This window comes from Diadema antillarum, unplaced genomic scaffold (genome assembly GCF_040938485.1).
Source record: "Diadema antillarum isolate AM-2024a unplaced genomic scaffold, OU_Dant_1.0 seq00000262_RagTag, whole genome shotgun sequence".
In the NCBI taxonomy this organism is placed as follows: domain Eukaryota; kingdom Metazoa; phylum Echinodermata; class Echinoidea; order Diadematoida; family Diadematidae; genus Diadema; species Diadema antillarum.
In genome coordinates this window covers 111,640-130,457 of record NW_027271300.1, presented here as the reverse complement: position 1 = coordinate 130,457, position 18,818 = coordinate 111,640, and the positions used below count along the sequence as shown (strand labels likewise).

General features: G+C 38.7%; 1 protein-coding gene across 1 annotated transcript in view; it reads right to left on the bottom strand.

The window, feature by feature from the left end:
- The window catches only part of LOC139729743 (protein FAM53A-like), a 119,024-nt gene extending 100,639 nt beyond the window's left edge, over positions 1 to 18,385 (bottom strand). The window contains exons 1-3 of the mRNA XM_071640678.1: positions 18,058 to 18,385; positions 13,218 to 13,698; positions 2,367 to 2,436 (exon numbers count right to left, since the gene is read on the bottom strand). Of these exons, the coding sequence (XP_071496779.1) occupies positions 2,367 to 2,436; positions 13,218 to 13,283 (136 nt within the window). The 5' untranslated portion in view covers positions 13,284 to 13,698; positions 18,058 to 18,385. The remainder of the gene's footprint in view (positions 1 to 2,366; positions 2,437 to 13,217; positions 13,699 to 18,057) is intronic.
- Between the last annotated feature and the right edge of the window lie 433 nt (positions 18,386 to 18,818).

Genomic DNA, 18,818 nt, shown 5'->3' with positions numbered 1-18,818 from the left:
GAAAGAAGAAAAAAGTGGCCTTCATTTAGTCCACTGATCTATTTCATTCCTCCACATTTGGTTTTATGGTAGTAATTACAAAATTGGGTTACACTTGCCTCACTGTTTTTTACACTGTTTTGTCATCTTTCCTGCTTTAGTTTAGGATACTTTAATACATGAAATGACCACATGTCACTTTCTTTTGAGATTGATATCCTTGTGAATGTTCCAGCTGCACTGAAATGCCAATTGACCACTATTCATTCTATGTTATGTCTTACACAATGTACACACAATTGTTTGTGTAAAGAAAGAACAAAAATAAAAGAAATCCATTGACATGTTTAACAAAACACATGATTCTGTGTTGTTTTGACACATACAGTGTCAAGTGGAGTACGGTATGCTAGTCTTCTGGCCGGTGGCAATGCCAGGGTATAAAAGTCAACTTTGCACATTCATGCCTGATGGCACTATGCAATTCTTGGAGGGGAAATCATTGTGTGTTGTACAGGACTGCAAGTTTGTTCAATTTGCAATCAGTACCTGAGTTAAAACTGTTATTATCAATGTAACTCATTATCTACATATCATCATACCATGATTTGTGTTGTGCTTCGGTGTGGGCAGAAAAGATATATACTACAAAGTGAATTGGAAATCATCTCCGATAAGGGCTCTCACATTGCTAGGAGCAAAAGCCACAAAAATGAATCCCTCAATAAAAGATATCATATGAAAGGAGTTTAAATGCCCGCAACTCATTGCTTCACATTGCTTATGAAATAATTATGAAAGCAAATGGTCGCTGGGGCGACAAGACCTCGTATCTACGAAATGTCAAATGTTCAGGAGAGCCAAAAAACATGGTGGCCAAAGCACTGTGGCGAATGGGATAGCCTTTCCTTTGACATGCCGTGGTGGCTTCATTTTTCGAGTAAGACAGTTGGGATTTGGACAGGACATCACTTAACCCATTATTTGACCATTAATCCAAAAAAGTCATTTTCACCAAAATTGCAGATACAAGGTCTTGTCACCCCAGCGACGAATAAGGAAAATGCAAAATATAGAATAAGAAAAGAGAAAACACCAGAAAAGAAAGTTTATCTGTCCCTGAGCAATTCTGTATGAGGATCAATCTCAGGTAAAAAGAGGTATGCAACCAAAGCGGCCAAGCAAGACAAACATTTCTGGTTCTTATTCTGTCAGTTGTGGGGGTGTGGGGAGGGGGGGTTGGGGGTGTGGGGAGGGGGGTGGGGGTGTGGGGAGGGGGGATGGGTGGGTGGGGAGGTGCTGCAAGTTAACCGTTTTTCCTCTGGGGTGTAACCCCAGTCTATGAAAACATTTTTTAAAATCTTTTTCACAGCACTACAGCACTCAGTTGTAGTTTCGGAGGAGTTTGTTGAAGACAGCACAAATTTATCTTTCTCATATTAAAGTTAGAAGTTTGAGGAAATTGTACTGGCCTGGTGTCAAAATTTAAGTGACAGATTGAAGGAAGCCAGATTTTCTGTTACAAACATTTATCATTGTACTATTTGCCTTTGGTTTCTGTTTTCATTTTTTTTTTCATGTGTATAATATCGGAACAAATATGATGAGCATTCCAGATCAGCTTTGGAATTTCTTGCCCATCATTAAATCAACAGGTGAACATCTCTGAGACTTTGTGCTGCACAAGGTGAAAATGTACACTGATCATTGTGTATGACTTCTTTAACAAAAAAATAATACATCCCATACACCGGGCAGATAGAAAATACTAACTGGCAGGCAGAAATTAGAGATACTAGATGGATAGACGGATAGCTGGATAGACAGATATATATATATAGACAAATAAACAGATAGATAGAATAGATAGATAGATAGAGAATAGATAGATAGACGTATAGAATGATAGATAGATAGGTAGATAGATAGATAGACAGATAGAGATCAGAGATAGGCTATAGAGATAGATAGATAGATAGATAGATAGATAGATAGGTAGATAGAGATCAGAAATAGGCTACAGAGATAGATAGATAGATAGATAGATAGATAGATAGATAGAGAGAGAGAGAGATAGATAGATACATGTAGATAGAAAAGATAAACAGATAGATAGATTGATAGATCAACTGACAGACTGAAAGAGAGTCTAAGGATTTAATTAGTTTTGCTGTGGCAAAACTAGAAGGCAGAAATGCCCTTGTAGGCTCTGAGATAAAACGAGAAACCCCTGAAAATTCAGGGCTTTGTGCATTTTATTTGGTTGTTCCCATTGTTGTTGTTGTTGCTGTCAGTCAGTGGCTATTCTTGAAGGATAAGTGGCATGTCGTGTCCACACAGTTCTCTAGACCATGTCCACGGACTGATTTTCAGACCAGGTAACTTACCCGACAAGGCATCCTGTAGTGTCTGTTGTAATGCCCTGGTACGGCTCCTCGTCTGGTACTGAAATGGGATCTGAACAGGACGGAAAAAAACAACCACAGAAAAGTAGATATTGGTGAGGGAGTTTAAATGAAGAACAAGATCGTCATGACAACACATGCAAAAACGCTGAAGTTCTGCAGATGAGGGAGGAGAAAATAACAATTGATTGGAATGACATGATATAAATAGTAATGCCAATTCACAGAGCAGGAGCACAGTATACAGGATACTGCTATAAAACAGACCAATCATATTTTTGTTTAAAAGGAAAATATTATTGAAAACAGTAACATGTTTAACAAACTTAACAGATAATTTGTCTGGAGTATCCCTGATGTTAACTTGTCAACATCCAGCAGTCTGCTTTGAAAGAGCTCTCCATGAATGTTTTTTTATTATTATTTTTTTTACTTTTTCTTGCAGGAAAGATTCAACATGTCAAACCCCTTTCTACTGAAGACACCCACACCCCTGCCCCCCCCCCCCCCCCAAAAAAACCCACACATATATACATACATGTACATGCACACACACAACAAAAAAAATCGACTGAAAAGAAAAGAAAATTAAAACTACAAATATTTCGGAAACGCAAGTACCTGGCTTGAGTGCACGGTAGCTACTACAACAAATATCCTTTGAATTAAAGTATTACAGTCCTCAAGAACTCATACAATTGTATCTGTACATGGAAGAAGTGATCAATATATTGAGGTTTAAATGCAATTCTCTCTTTGTTCTATTCAGATGCAAACCTCAGCTTAACATGTTTGTGTGCATGTTGTGCGTGTGTGTGTGTGGGGGGGGGGCGCAAATGGATGTTCTTCTGTTATGACCATATTCCAGGTTTATGGCATTAAGGAACCATTAATACTTTTATATGATTCTAATAACCTGTCATATACAAGAGTTATAAATTGACTGGTAAGCTCATTCAGTACATGATTAGCAACTGAGTTATGACTGAAATCAATCTTGGAATCAATTGCAAACCTGTCATTCTATTGGGCACTGCTCTGTACATGTGCCAAATACTGCATATGCCATATATTTTGTGAGGATAATAAACTGTACGACAATATTGCGGGTGGTTGAATTTGCAATGGAAAGCCAGCTCACAGCAACAGAATGAAAACAAAGTATTCATCCTTTATCAAGAACCAAAGTTAGGAATATCCCACCAGGGAGACGATCATTGCATTTGTTTCAGAAGGCAATATTTTAGAAGGCAATATTTGGGTGTGTTGCCAATTTTGTGTACAGTACATCAGTAAAATGTGTAAAACCAATGCAAAATATATGGTACATTGAGTCCTTAAGAGTTACTTTCAATGTAAAAATCACATACTGGCTTGTAGCACTGCCACATGTGAAGTCAACTTCTTCTCAGAAGAGGTCTGCTTGCTGGGGTTTCTACATGGGTGCAGTCACCAACCAAGGCATAATATGTAGACCTACATTCCTTCATGCACCAAAATCTGCACATGAGTGTTGTCATGCCAGGCGTATCAGGACAACCGCCCTGCTCTATCACATCACTGTGTGAACCGGCAGCAAATCTGACCTGAATCCTCAAATGAGCACTCCCCACTAATCTGGCTTCTGAATACTTCATTCCTTCACTCTGTGCAAGGAAAAAGCACAGCCATGTCTCTTGCATTCAGAATTTACTTCTCTCTCAAAAAAACAAAACAAAACAAAACAAAACAAAAACAAGAACAAGAACAAAAACAAAAACAAAGACAATGAAACTGTGTGAGCGAATGCACTGCTTCCCAAAGATAAGTGTGGGTTTGGACTTTGTAAATGAAAAATTGACTTGAAAAATTGTAATGATACCAAGGCAAACATACCAGCACACCTAAAGACAAGAGTTGTTTACTGGCTTGATGGAGGCATGATAAAGAAATCACAAAATGTGAAATGACAAGCTTAAAATGAGCACGGTACGTTCACCTGCTATCAAGAAAGCATTGCATTCAATGTGAGCATGCTACACTCAGATCTTTTATTCATACGTACATTCATTGTTGTTGTTGTTGTTGCTGTTGTTGTTGTTGTTGTTGATTTTTGCCTAGTCTGACTCTGAGGGTAAAGGCATAATAGTGGGCAATCTCAAATACAAATCAGACTATTAAACACAGAGTGGAATTGCCTTCGTAGGGGATGCCCAAACTTTCTCTTCAATGTCATCCACGTTTGCAAAGAATGTTGCACCAGCAAGTATTATACCACACTTCAACCAATATTTCTCATCTCAAAAGAAAAGGTGGGTGACAGAAATTTGCAATAAACAAGTACAATGGACGTATACATTTTGTGTTTAAAGGACAAAACACAAATAAATCATACTGAGTGCATTTTAATGACTTTGCACAAGCAGCAGTTCTAGAGGATTGAACACTTTCTTAGTTATTTGGGCTAGAAATGATAACTTGATAAACTCTCAAAATAATAAACTATGTACACTTCATAACTCATTCACTGTATCTTTGTTTTTGCAAAATTTTCGAGCTGACTGACATTCCCAAAATTTGCAACTTCCAAAAATATTGCCTCCTATTAACTCTTCTCCTGGTAAAGAATGACACTCATTTCTCATCCAGTCACTGTGGTTTTTGATTGCATGATCAACCATATGCAAAATTGCCTCACAAATCCTTGGAATATACAAAATATTAAACAAAAATATAATAAAAAAATGCAAAATTATACAGTTTGTGTGACATACATAAGGTCAAAACTTATCATCAGAATACGGAGTGCAAACTGAACAAGTGAGGGGAGCGAGAAAGACACCCTCCATCACAACTTCCCTCCCCCCTCTAGAGACGGCCTGAGCAGACAGGATAAAGAATGTTACGCTTGTAGCTCAGTGACAAGAAACACTTGTGTTTATTAGTTAAGTATAAGATGTTGATGAAAAACTGGTAAACTCGGGGTGGTATCACTGCCACTGGCTGTTTTGAGTGATGGGAAACAAATGTCTGGCATTTGGCCAAATTAATTTCGGTGCATGAATAAGTGAATATATTGACCACTTGTCGAAAAAGAGAGCTTAGATTTGTCATCAACTGCCTCTAAGACATTAGTCTATGCTTATAAGCAATGTTGAAGTCTAACAATCTGCAATATGTCATTTGATGGTTTGATTTTTTTTTTTTTGTTTTTTTGTTTGTTTGTTTGTTTGTTTGTTTGTGTACAAGATAACAAGAGAACGGGTAAACGGATTTGCACGAAATGTTCAGGGAATGTTTGGATAATGACAGGAAAGAATCGATTAGATTTTGGTGATAATCGGTTGACCCTTGCAAATTCTGTGTGACCTTGAAGTTTTGACCCCATGGTATAGTGACCATTCCGAAAATTTCCCGTTTCTCACTTTGCGATTTTCCGCTACCATACGAAGACATAAACTACCCAACGATCCGACTTCGCTGCTCAAATGTTCGTAAGAATTCCGAAATTTACGTTTAGGCCTATTTGAGGGACTATGTCCTTCTAGATTTATGAAAGTTCGTTCTCCGTCATCACAAACTGGCCCGTATTTTGATGATTTTTCAAATTAACATTGATTGTTTTTTTCGTTGGAGGAGCATTTTGCTCGGTCGCAGTCACACTGCACGATATGCGTGCTCAATGTCAATGCGTGTGCAAGGCCGCTGAAAATGCATCGCGCTCTACACTGTTGGTGCAAAATTGCACCGGGGACGTTGCGGCGCTCGTTGGTGGCCGAATACTGGTGCAGTAGACATTTGCATTCAACCCTTGCATTGAATAATTCCCGTAGACACTAATCATAGGGGTAATTGCCTAGGGGGTACGTAAATTTTGTTTTTCTTTTTTGCTTTTGTGGATACCATCAAAGATCGTACACTCATACGACCTTTGATATTTGATGATTTTTCAAATTAACATTGATTGTTTTTTTTCGTTGGAGGAGCATTTTGCTCGGTCGCAGTCACACTGCACGATATGCGTGCTCAATGTCAATGCGTGTGCAAGGCCGCTGAAAATGCATCGCGCTCTACACTGTTGGTGCAAAATTGCACCAGGGACGTTGCGGCGCTCGTTGGTGGCCGAATACTGGTGCAGTAGACATTTGCATTCAACCCTTGCATTGAATAATTCCCGTAGACACTAATCATAGGAGTAATTGCCTAGGGGGTACGTAAATTTTGTTTTTCTTTTTTGCTTTTGTGGATACCATCAAAGATCGTACACTCATACGACCTTTGATATTTGATGATTTTTCAAATTAACATTGATTGTTTTTTTTCGTTGGAGGAGCATTTTGCTCGGTCGCAGTCACACTGCACGATATGCGTGCTCAATGTCAATGCGTGTGCAAGGCCGCTGAAAATGCATCGCGCTCTACACTGTTGGTGCAAAATTGCACCAGGGACGTTGCGGCGCTCGTTGGTGGCCGAATACTGGTGCAGTAGACATTTGCATTCAACCCTTGCATTGAATAATTCCCGTAGACACTAATCATAGGAGTAATTGCCTAGGGGGTACGTAAATTTTGTTTTTCTTTTTTGCTTTTGTGGATACCATCAAAGATCGTACACTCATACGACCTTTGATATTTGATGATTTTTCAAATTAACATTGATTGTTTTTTTTCGTTGGAGGAGCATTTTGCTCGGTCGCAGTCACACTGCACGATATGCGTGCTCAATGTCAATGCGTGTGCAAGGCCGCTGAAAATGCATCGCGCTCTACACTGTTGGTGCAAAATTGCACCGGGGACGTTGCGGCGCTCGTTGGTGGCCGAATACTGGTGCAGTAGACATTTGCATTCAACCCTTGCATTGAATAATTCCCGTAGACACTAATCATAGGGGTAATTGCCTAGGGGGTACGTAAATTTTGTTTTTCTTTTTTGCTTTTGTGGATACCATCAAAGATCGTACACTCATACGACCTTTGATATCATCACACTCTCGGCTTGCTATAATCAAAATATCCCGCAAGAAAACGGCGTATTTCTCGATTTTTAGCGCTTTTTCCGCGACCCGTCGCGTAGACAATACTCTTAAAACTGGACTTAATTCGCGCGCGCTTGAAAAAGTTCCGATTCTGCACTTTTGACGGTGGAATTTGGGATTTTCGATGGATTTTTGGAGGAGACTTAAGGACTGTCCTGTACGTGAAGTTAAATTTATTTCTTTTTTATGGTTTTAACATTGGTATATAAAAATTAATGTTTCTAGTACAAGCCAATCCACTATCGACCATACATTTACACACAGACAAAACTCATAATACTGTAAGCTGGGTTCCCAGCAATAAAAGCCTTGCAAAAATATCTGACGCGATAGAGTATATTTGTATGTGCAGCAGCCTCTATGTGAATTATAATCACAGAGATGCCACAAATTTGTCTCAAGATCTGTTGGTCACATGATGATGAAAGAGGGAGTGGTTTGAGGTTTGATGTTTGCTTGAAAAAAGTCAACTTTTTACCTCTTTGGAGCCCTTCCTCCACCTTGCTCTCTCCACCCCCATCCCCCTTCAAAATCTAAACAAAATGTTTTACTTTCTGTCAGATATTAAACCACGGATCAGACAGACAACCTGTTCCCCTTAGCCAAGCTTTCTCTGCACTCTTCTCTTCACTCTTCAGTAATGTTAATGCTATGTGGCATTTAATCAAACAACACCGGCGATACATATTACATAATTCATGTTGGGCAGGGGGGCACCCAGAAATACTACCCCTGACAATATATCTGTATGCATGACGATAAAAATGGGTACGGCTTCCATCTGCCCACCGACAGTGATCAATGATTAACCGCAGTTGCACAAAGTGGAAGGGCATTTCTCTACTCCATGCACTTCACCTTTATATGCCTACAGAGTCCGCCATCTTGTAAAGAACCAGGGACCATGACACACTGCAAGGCACTGCACTGCTAGAGACCTACGTGCATGTTCAGATGGCCTAAAATTTCTTTCACACATACGACATAGCAGTCATTCATACCTGTAATTGAATGAGCCTCGCAATTTCCTTTGTTTTGTTTCATTTTTCCTTCCTCATAATTCAGATTTCCCAAACAGTGGAGAAAAAGCATATCTCAAGGAGAAATACCCCCCCCCCCCCCCCGATTGTTCAGGATGTTTGAGTCAAAACAAACCAGGGTAGTATACTCCCTTTCCAACTAAAGAAATATCTCATCATATATATATTTTTCTTTGGGGGGGGGGGGGAATCTATATGATATGCCCAGTTAAATTATGCATTTAAAAGTGTTGATCTATGAGAATTTACCGAGAGTATCTCATTGGCAATTGGCAAGAAATAATGTGTAAGAAATTTAATAATAAATTTTTACCACAAACGAAATACATATCAGATCCACTGAGCACGCCCAAAAAGTTTATCATTGCTTACACATATTTTGTAGAAATGTTAATTTGTTCGTGCCTGCCGTCTAAACATTGCATTTTGTTCAGTATTATCATATTAATTTAGTATTACAACATTGTTCAACATGGGTTTGCTAACACAATCAAATTCCAGTTTTCTGACCAGGTATGGTATATATACATTATACTAAATGTGTAGTAATAGCCACTTTCTCTTAAAAACAAAAATAGAAAAAGAAAAGAAAAAGAAGTTACACAACGAGGTTTCCATCACAATAGGAATTCACTTGCTCTAGGGATAAAAAGCAACCAGTAAAGCACCCTTTTTTATCTGACAACAAAGGTTATTGATTTTGGGAGTTGCCCACCCCCCCCCCAATCCCTTTCTATATTGATAGGGGTTCTAATGATAGAAATAGCCTTTCCAGGGAGTTACTGCATGCTGCATTCAAATACACTTGTTTAACAGCTCCCTCGATCTAAAATCCGGCTTCTTTCCCAATCAATTAATTATGCCAGAAAGGCAATGGACAAGAAAAAATGATTAATTACATAGCCATAGTAATCACAACTGCTCATTGTAATTGCTCATACTCAAGACATACTTGAGTGATTTTTTTTTTCTCTGTCAAAAAAAGAAAAGAAAAAGAAACTAACAAGACTTTTTATGTGTTTTTTTTTTACAAAACCAACTACAAAGTTGTGAGGTAACTAATGATATCATCAACTATGTAATTTGCATAGTTGTGACGACCATCGCTGTTCCATCATACATGTGGTATGTAAAACGGTCAAGTTCCATAAACATATTACGCTTTGTATAACACATTTTCCATTCCATTTGCTTAATCATACACTTTTTACGTCAAATTGAACATGGAATGGCATGACATTCGAATAACTATGTATAGTAGTCCTATAGTACAATTTGTGCAAGACTGTATATAACTACCATGTATAGTACAGTTTGTGTATTAGACTATGTGTATTAAACTCGTGTCAATTATGTATTTTCAACTTGTGTAACTATGTCAAAGTATAATCTCTGCATGTACTCCCTGATGTGATGCACCTAAGGATATGGTGTTAATAATATAGGCATATATACATTATTCTCTACCAACATAAATATTCAAAGCATTTTTTTTTTTTCTGAAGCCATGCTCATGCATTCGTTGCAGTTCTTCATTTAGGGGCCAGTCTGATGAGTAGGCCTACTTGAACATATAAATGCAGTATTTAAACAATCTCATTCATCTGGTGAATACCTCTTGATAACGTAGTCAGAGCCTTTAATATTCTGTAATATAAATAAAATTAATGGGAAGTAACGGCAATGCATTATGGATTACAGAGCATTCTGAAGGTGAAGCTAATCTATATGCAGTTGGTGCTTTCTGACGAAGAAACTGACATGCACACCAGAGCACTGAGCAGCCAGCAGCAAAGCAATACACGGGCAAGACTCGTTTCGAGTATCGAGGAGAAAAAAAAAAGCGCTCTGTGGAACTAGGCTCTTGCATTACTCTCTGCTGGCAAATCACCACCATGGATGGCCACAGTCCCCTCGATGGCTGGGCTCAAGTTATCTTTGAGGACAAAGGAACTGGAGGGCTGCCCTGGTAACATGATTTATCACACTCCATCTGGCTGAAAAATAATTTGAATAGTAACATCAGGAAATTGAATTACCCACACCAACCTGGGCATCCTCCCTCCCCAGGATGAGAGCCGCGAGACGGAGAAGCAACCCCCATTTCTGATTTAGTTTGCCCATTCAGATTAATGGCATGTCATATATTGGCCACAGCAGCCACCACTGGAGTGTCAAAAAATTATGCCATCATTTCATTTGCCCATCCAGGTCCCCATTTCTTCAGCTACTCTGCTGGGAAATAGGCAATGATGTGAATTTTATTTAATCCTCTCATTCTTCTTGGGAACTATGATGTGACTGTAGATGATGGTTTGCAAATGTACACATGAATTTTTTTCTTTTAGTTAAAATGAGTGTTATTAATCAATTTTTTATTTTTTTTTTACACTCCACAATAAAATCAAGCATGAGGCTACAGTATAATGAAGTGCATATTCAACGACCAAGTCACCTGAATTATTCCATGTCCTTTAAGTAGGAGTTATATATAATTCACCCAATGTAGTTTAAAAGGAGTACAAGGATAGGGTCATATCTTAACACTGTAATGTAACACTGTGCCTTTCATAAATTCAACAAACATGGAATAGTCTATCACTTAATATCTATTGTCCCCTGCCTTTCTACACAGCAAAACATATTTGCTCAGATGCTACATTAAATGTCCACCCACCTACTATTACAACCTGAATGGCACATACCTTTATTGTTTGTTACTTTATGTCCTCCCCACCCCCCCCCCCTCCTTTTTTTTTTCCTTGGTCAGTTTCTTGTTGTTACAGACAGTCACAAAGATTATAAATAGTGCAAGCAAGCTGAATGCATCAACAGGTTATCGCTCCCCCATCTTGGTGTCAATATTGATGCAGTATAAAATAACCAATCAATGAATGCCCAATTCATTCTGCCAGTCAGCTCCCAAGCCTCGGAAGCCAAACAAAAGAGATGGAGGTGACAAAAAAATAAATAAATAATCATTCACTGTTGACTGTATTTCTTATCTTAGCCAATCAGTCTGCAAATAGCTGAGAGAACAAAAACTGAAGCTCTGGTCTGATACTCGTACAGAGGCAAGTCTCCAATAAAACACCAACATTAACAGTAACTAGGGATGAGAAGACCATTGGAAACTCAAGTACTTCAAGTAGATAATCAAGGTATGCATAAGGCATAATATCAAGAAAGCAATATCTTGAGCGTGTGAATTTGTGTCAAATAGGTATATGGCGTTGATAACATACAAATTGTACTATATCAAGTGTTTACCTCTTCCTCAATTCATTCTACATAGGATCAATCACACCCTCATGAAACATGTTACCACAAATACTATGGAATGCATGGACTCTGACTGTGATGATATGAGGTTTTTTCTTAACTATGTTCCTCTTTTGACAATGTAATCACACAGCCAATGCTATTAAATTGCCATTCATGTTTGGTTTTGTTGTAGCTGAAGTTAGAATTTGTTGCTGCACACACACACACATTAGAACAAGAAGAATAGCAAAAAACATGCATACATTTATCTTTTTTTTTAAACCCCCCCCCCAAAACAAAAACATTTGAAAGCACGAAAATTAGAATGTCTGCCTTTGTGATACGATCTATGTCAAAGGAACTGTGTGTCCAGCAACACAGTCCAGTATTTGGCTTGTTCTAGCAAACATACGGAAAGAATTTGAACTTTCTGTGCATGGGTACACCCTTCAAGGCAAACTCATGCCTACATGTAGGCCATTTTGCCACCATGTATTCGAACTCCTCCCTCATGCCATCATTCATTTCACAGCCGTCTTTGTGAGCTTTGGTCCCCTCCTTTTCTGTTTTTAAACCAGAAACCAATCTGCTTGGCACCCCAACAAATAAAAGACAAAGTTGTTGAGTAAAGGGCATACAAACACAACACCTTCTCTGCTGAATGTCTCGGCGCAGTTCGGCTGCTGCTACGCAAACACCGCTCTGTTGCTACAATGGCTCACACATACAAAAACACCCACCCAAATCACACTTTTGAATCTCCTTTCTGCCTAAAAATCTGAAGAATCATCATACAGGTTTGGTAAAGATACGAGTTCACAATGTGCACCTTCCAACTGATGCACACAAAATAATCTATTTCAGTTTCACTTTATGAGACAAATTCACTCAGTCTCATATTCTTATGATTATCATGGCAATATGGTTATTTCTTCCTTACACTCTGCAATGAAAAAGAGCCATGGAAAGTGTTTCCTTCTTTTATACAACTTTCAATAAATCTGCTGTGAAAATACTATCTTTTACCTTTAATATTTCTCCCTTCCCCTTTTTTTAGGCACTTGCATGCAACAGGTGGATAACTTGACATAATTGGAAGAGCACATATGACACAAAACAAAGGAAGTGGGTACAGGGTACGCCTGTGTCTTGGAACTCCTTGAGTTCTTTGCCTGTCATCATTAGCGCCCTATTACCAAACCAGCCAATGACCAAATATTTATCATTTCATGTGAATGCTTAATTCATTTGCTGTTTGTTTATTTTTACCATTAGACCATTTTGATTACATTACAGCATTGCAGTGATGACAGAGAAATCCCTCTCTCGGAACTGGAAAATTATGAATTACACTGTAAGATTCGTGTGTGTGTGTGTGAGATTTTGTAGGCAAAGACCCCAAGTCTCAAAAAAAAAAAAGTTCCACAATCATGCCGACACCCGCATCAGACCTCATGGCGCAAGCAATTTTTAGAAGTTCTTCAATGCATCGGTGACAGAATGGAACATTCATTACCTTTGGCAAAAAGCTGACATCTTCCAGAGACTGATTCTGCAACTGTTCTGTGATGAGGGTGACCATAATTCTTGCCTTCTGCTGCACGGGACTGAAACAAACTGGGAGCTTAGACAGGTTGCCCACATGTAGTAGAGCTGCTGCTGCTGCTGTGACCTTGTAATTTTACACTGTCATTTTCTGCCAACGAAACATCAACTCCACAGGTTTGCTGCAGAATTGCACAGTTGGTTTGAAAAAGTGATTTTTGCTTGGGTTTTTTTTTCAGCCAAAAGATCTGTTTATAAATGAAAAACAAACAAGCTAAAGGAAGGGCATTTGTTTTGTATAGAGGGGGTTGCCAAAGGGAAAGAAAACTCGGAGAAGGGAATGTGAGAAGGCAAGGGGGTAATTATTTGTCGTGGAAATCCTAGCTCTGCATGTCGATCCCATCTGCAGCAGCTTGCCTGACGCTGCTAGGAATGATGACTGGCAACAAACACTGTAGAAAAGATAAAACAGAACAACAAATTTCATTAATTCTCTTTGGTCATAATTGCAACAGAGTTGTTCTGCATGTAAGACAACAAAGAATATATACCTGTCTAAAACTCCAAACCGCAACCACAGTAAAACACGGAAACAAAAATATATACATTCTTAAACTCTGACGAACAGTTATGTTTGCTCAAACATTACAAATCTTGCTGGACTTGTGAATTCTTCATTTCCTTGTTTTCCTCCTATTGGAAGAAAAAATATCCTCCATCATTTAACTTTAATCGCTGCTTTATATTATATATCCTGTATTGAAAGATTAAAGGACAAATTACGTCCCCATTCTCAGCTTTTATACTCATAGCTTACCTTCTCTCTCTCTCTCTCTCTCAAAAAAAAAAAATGAAATTAAAATGAAATCAACCTCTCACATAAGTAAGGCCAGTATCTCATTCTAGTGGGGGAGCAAAAAAAGAAAAAAAAGAAAAGAAAAAGAAGAAGACTAAGAAAAAAAAAGGAGCAGTACCTCAAAAAGTGAAGGGAGGAGAGAGGGAGGTATTGAGGGAGCACAGAAAGGAACTCTTTAGCACACTGCGAAATGCAACTGCTGGTGATGGCCAGAAAGCCTTTGTTCGACATTGCTACACTCAGGGGCCTCAGGATGTATTGATTCTAAGCATAACCTAGTAACCTTTCCAATAAAATGCACTTGGGATACAAAGCACAGCATCCTCCCTATTCAGCATGCAGAGAGCAGATGAAAATACATCTGGCATTTGCGCACAAAGTGACCCGTTAGGACTTTATACCGCAGTGAACATTTGACAGTCTAAAGCCCAGCCAATGACCAGCTGGTGGTAACTCTCTGACTCCGAATAATGCCAGCTATTTACATACTGAAGGAGACCTTTAAACAAACAGACAAATCCAAGAAATTGCATGTATCTGGAGAGTGGTGCTGTATCTCTTTAAACTATAAAGCTGTAGGGCCTATTCTATAAGGCAGACTACAAACATATCTTAAATTTGATCCCTACTTCATTCAACCAGGGAGGTGGGACTTTCAGCTCCCTGTTTCAACAGAACTCAAGTTGCAGAATTATCATTATCAAAAGCCTCTGAATTGATGCATAAAATTTGATCTTTCAATTGGGAAATAATACAATAGTCAATGTTTTTGTTTCAAACTAGCATTTTGTTACAATCATTGTTTTTCTGATTCTGTACAGATTTTGTTTTTTAACCATTTCTATCTAAATCTTTCTCGTACATATAGGATATGTCATTTACAGTTGTAGTACTGACTTGGATGGTTGTATCTCCATGACCTTACCATGACTGCTAGAATGTCATTCAATTCAAAGAGGTAGGCCTACCAGAAACACTTCCAAAAGAGTGGCATTACAAGCATTAATTGTCAGTTTTATATCCACATGTCTGAAACTTGCCACTTTCACAACCTTATCATCTCTGAAAATTTTTATCTGCCAGATATAATGTGAGAAGAATTTAAATCCGAGTCTGTTTTCTTTGCTTTTTCCAAATTTTTCTCATACAAGTGAGACAGCAATGTAGAGTACCTGGTATCTATAATAACAAAAGAGATAATAAGTTTCATTAGGAATTTAAGTGGTGACATCAAAGGTTTGGCACATTGAGACTACTGATGTTTCAAAGGGAATCAAGATGCCCATTAGGAAGCAATTTTTCCCAATTTTACCCATCCCTGGAACAAGTTGTCCTCGTTTAACCTTTCAAAATAATCAAATGCCATGGAAGCAACAAAGCGAGTGAAAGCTGAAAATGTAAAGAAATAAATCAACCCATCACCCATCTTGGTTTCAACCCCCTGAGCAAGGAAACCAATACTGAAGCAAGTCCCACAGGCTATTCATACTATTTAGCAGGCACTCCACCGAATTCACTGACATACGTACACACTGACACACACATACACACTGTATATAGACTATACATGTACACACTGACACACACACACACACACACACGTACACACACACACACACACATACACACACACACATATATAATATGCACTGACACACAGCCACCTTTCTCTCCATGCTGGCTGAGTGAACAGTGATGGCAGAGCTACATCCCCTCTATGACTGTATCGACGACCATGACTGACTCGACTGCATGTGTACTGCATGTATTCTTCAGCACGTAGCAGAGAAGATTATTCAGCAGTGGCAAGCCAACCTCTTGCCATGCCTATGCCTTGTACCACATGCAACTTGGCATTGTACCATATGCAATGGCATGTGCATCAAGATAAAATCAAATTATCATATGAAAAAGACAGATGCCTTACACACCCCACAATTAAAAGTAAGAAAGCAGTACATGCTACATTGTATGTATGTGCTTTTCAGTGTAACACACACACAAATAAACTGTTAATTCATTGGTGGGTAAAACGCTTGACATCAACAATAACATGATTTTAATTGTAGCATCCATTTACATTATCTATGATTTAATACCACAGAGTCCAATAAATATCCCGTACCCGCAATGTAAACCAGCAGCCATTTATGTAATGAAGTCTTTTACAGAATGCCACATTACTTATTTGCCATACGCCGTACATACATGTACTGTGTGCATGTCATTCTCACATTGATGACAAGTGTATTGTATCAAGGCATATGAATTGGCAGTGTAAGTGATCTTGTGTAGAATTTAAGTCAAAGACTGTAGAGAGTAGAGAAGTGAGTTTTTAATATGCCTGAAGTGTTAATGCAAAACTATCAAAGAAAACTAATCAAAAAGGAATAGAATATCACTGGTCATAAAAATAGCTGTAACAGCTTTTCATTTCCTTGTACTAACATTACAATCAGCATCTTCCAGATGAGATGAGGCCACCTTGAATGAATTACAAAAAAAAAACTATACGTAGTTTAGATCTTCTTGTATGTCCATTCTCGACAAACCTCCAGTATAAACTCCTACTTGTACACGGAGTATTTTGGAGGATGTTTCTACAAAGTATCAAGTTTTCTATGACTTTATGATAAAATTATGCTCCTACAATAGCATGCAAATTTTGTATGTTGAATCACAGGCAGCAAAAACTTGACTCTTGGCTGAAACCATCCCAATGATATGTCAACACCCTAAAAAGAATTCAGTGCACACTTTGACGTATTGTAGAACGGTTTTGTAGAACATTGTATTCTTTTGTTTTGTCACACCAATTAGGAGCGTAGCGTTACATATCAATTGAAGATTATATTAATGGTGCATTACGTGCTCTAATTTCGATTAATTTGTATTTACTAGTTTGCATATTATTTTTTCGCATTGGTCTACTTAAAATTGTGTTGTTTTCTTATATAACTCTCCTACAGTAGTCAGTCGTTGCAGTCTGTACAAATTTTGTGTCACATTTCATTTTATTAATCTACAATGATGCATTCCCTCAGGCTCTGGGTAACTAACATTCTGAGGAATCATGCTGTTACAATTATTTTGCTTTGCAATCAATGTTGCAGAGCCATGCAGAGGTGCTAGGTGTAGATTCTAGGCCTTCTTATTTCAAAGTCTGGAAATTTATGCTGGACGGCATTTATAACACTAAAAACGTCCTCTTTTCAGTCAAAATTTATATGGGTAGACCCAATGTTGTCTATGTTACATCCTTCGTTTTAATGGGTAGGATGACAAAGTTCCAAGTAGGTTCTAAACAAGTTACACCTTATTAACATGGCTGGATCATTTATCAGCAAAAATTAACATTTTAATAAATGTGCTAATTAGGCGCCACACACTAACGTTACTTTTACAAATGAAAGGGACTTTTTAAGAGTTCTTGTATACCATCTAACTTTAGACCCTTGTTGTAACGTTAGACGAGGGTAGGGTGTCTAGTATAGTGTATACAACGTTACAAATACAACCTTGTCATTCCTTGACCTTGGCTTTAATTTTGTCATGAGGTTTAAAGGGAGAAACATTTGATAATCCGTGTAACAAACATGCAAATCTATATGAAAACAAACGCGAAATGAGCCTTTATAGTTAGCTTCTGGCCAGACTCTTTCTTTTCCTACGACCAATACTCGGCCCGAAGCGAACGATCGAAATATTTTTCGATCATCGCAGCAAAGAATGCACTGCCCTTATCAACTTCGTGACGACCCGTCGACCCGCCGTCACCGATCGATACAACGCACCTTCCCAAGTGAACAGACAGCAGTAAACTCTATGTAGAACAATATTGTCATCGCCAAAATTCACCGGTTGGAAACAACTAATCCAATCATTATTCACATATGTTGAAATATAGTAATGGCACAATACGACTAGGTTGGAAAAATGCCGAAATGGCACCTACCTGGGCAAGGATCGCCACTCGTACCTCACAGTTTCATCCTTCGATTGGCACAACACACCTTGCCCTACTGCTTGCTGGGGAGCCCTTATGCTATAGAAATTCCTTTTGTCGCAATGTACGTGTTGGTGGTGTGTATGTACGGGGACGGTGGTGGTGCGCCTGACGGACCGACCAGGGTATCACGTTCACTGAGTGTTCACTTTGCCAAACACACACACACACATGAAGCGTACAGTAAAACACACTGCGGTTTGCCACTGCTGCCTGCACAGTGTAGTGAGGTACCTAGCTACGTATAATACGCAGCGCGTGTTCGCTATGGTGGTAGCGCAGCGGTATCGAACACACACACGCCGGCCCTTGTCGCAGCGATAGCTACCTCACATGCATGGTCTGTGCTATGCTGCACACACGTTGATAACCACCGGCACTGCAGCCGGTCTCCAGAGCGGTGCGGGAAATTCCATAATTTAAAAGGGGGAAATTACCTACGAGTAAACATCAATTACTCGTCTAAATGCTGTTTAAATTCTACATCAGTGTAACATTGATGATACAACAAATTTTCTTCATAAGAAATGAATTTGATACATCTATTAAAACGCTGGGATACGCATGCCACTTAGCAAATAATCAATGTGTATTCAAGGGTGGAAATGAATTACCCGTAAAACTTCGACTCATCCAATCATACGTCAGAAAAGTTAAGCCAATGAAAGAAGTTGGCATCATGTTCATTCATAAAAATAAGTTTCTTTCGC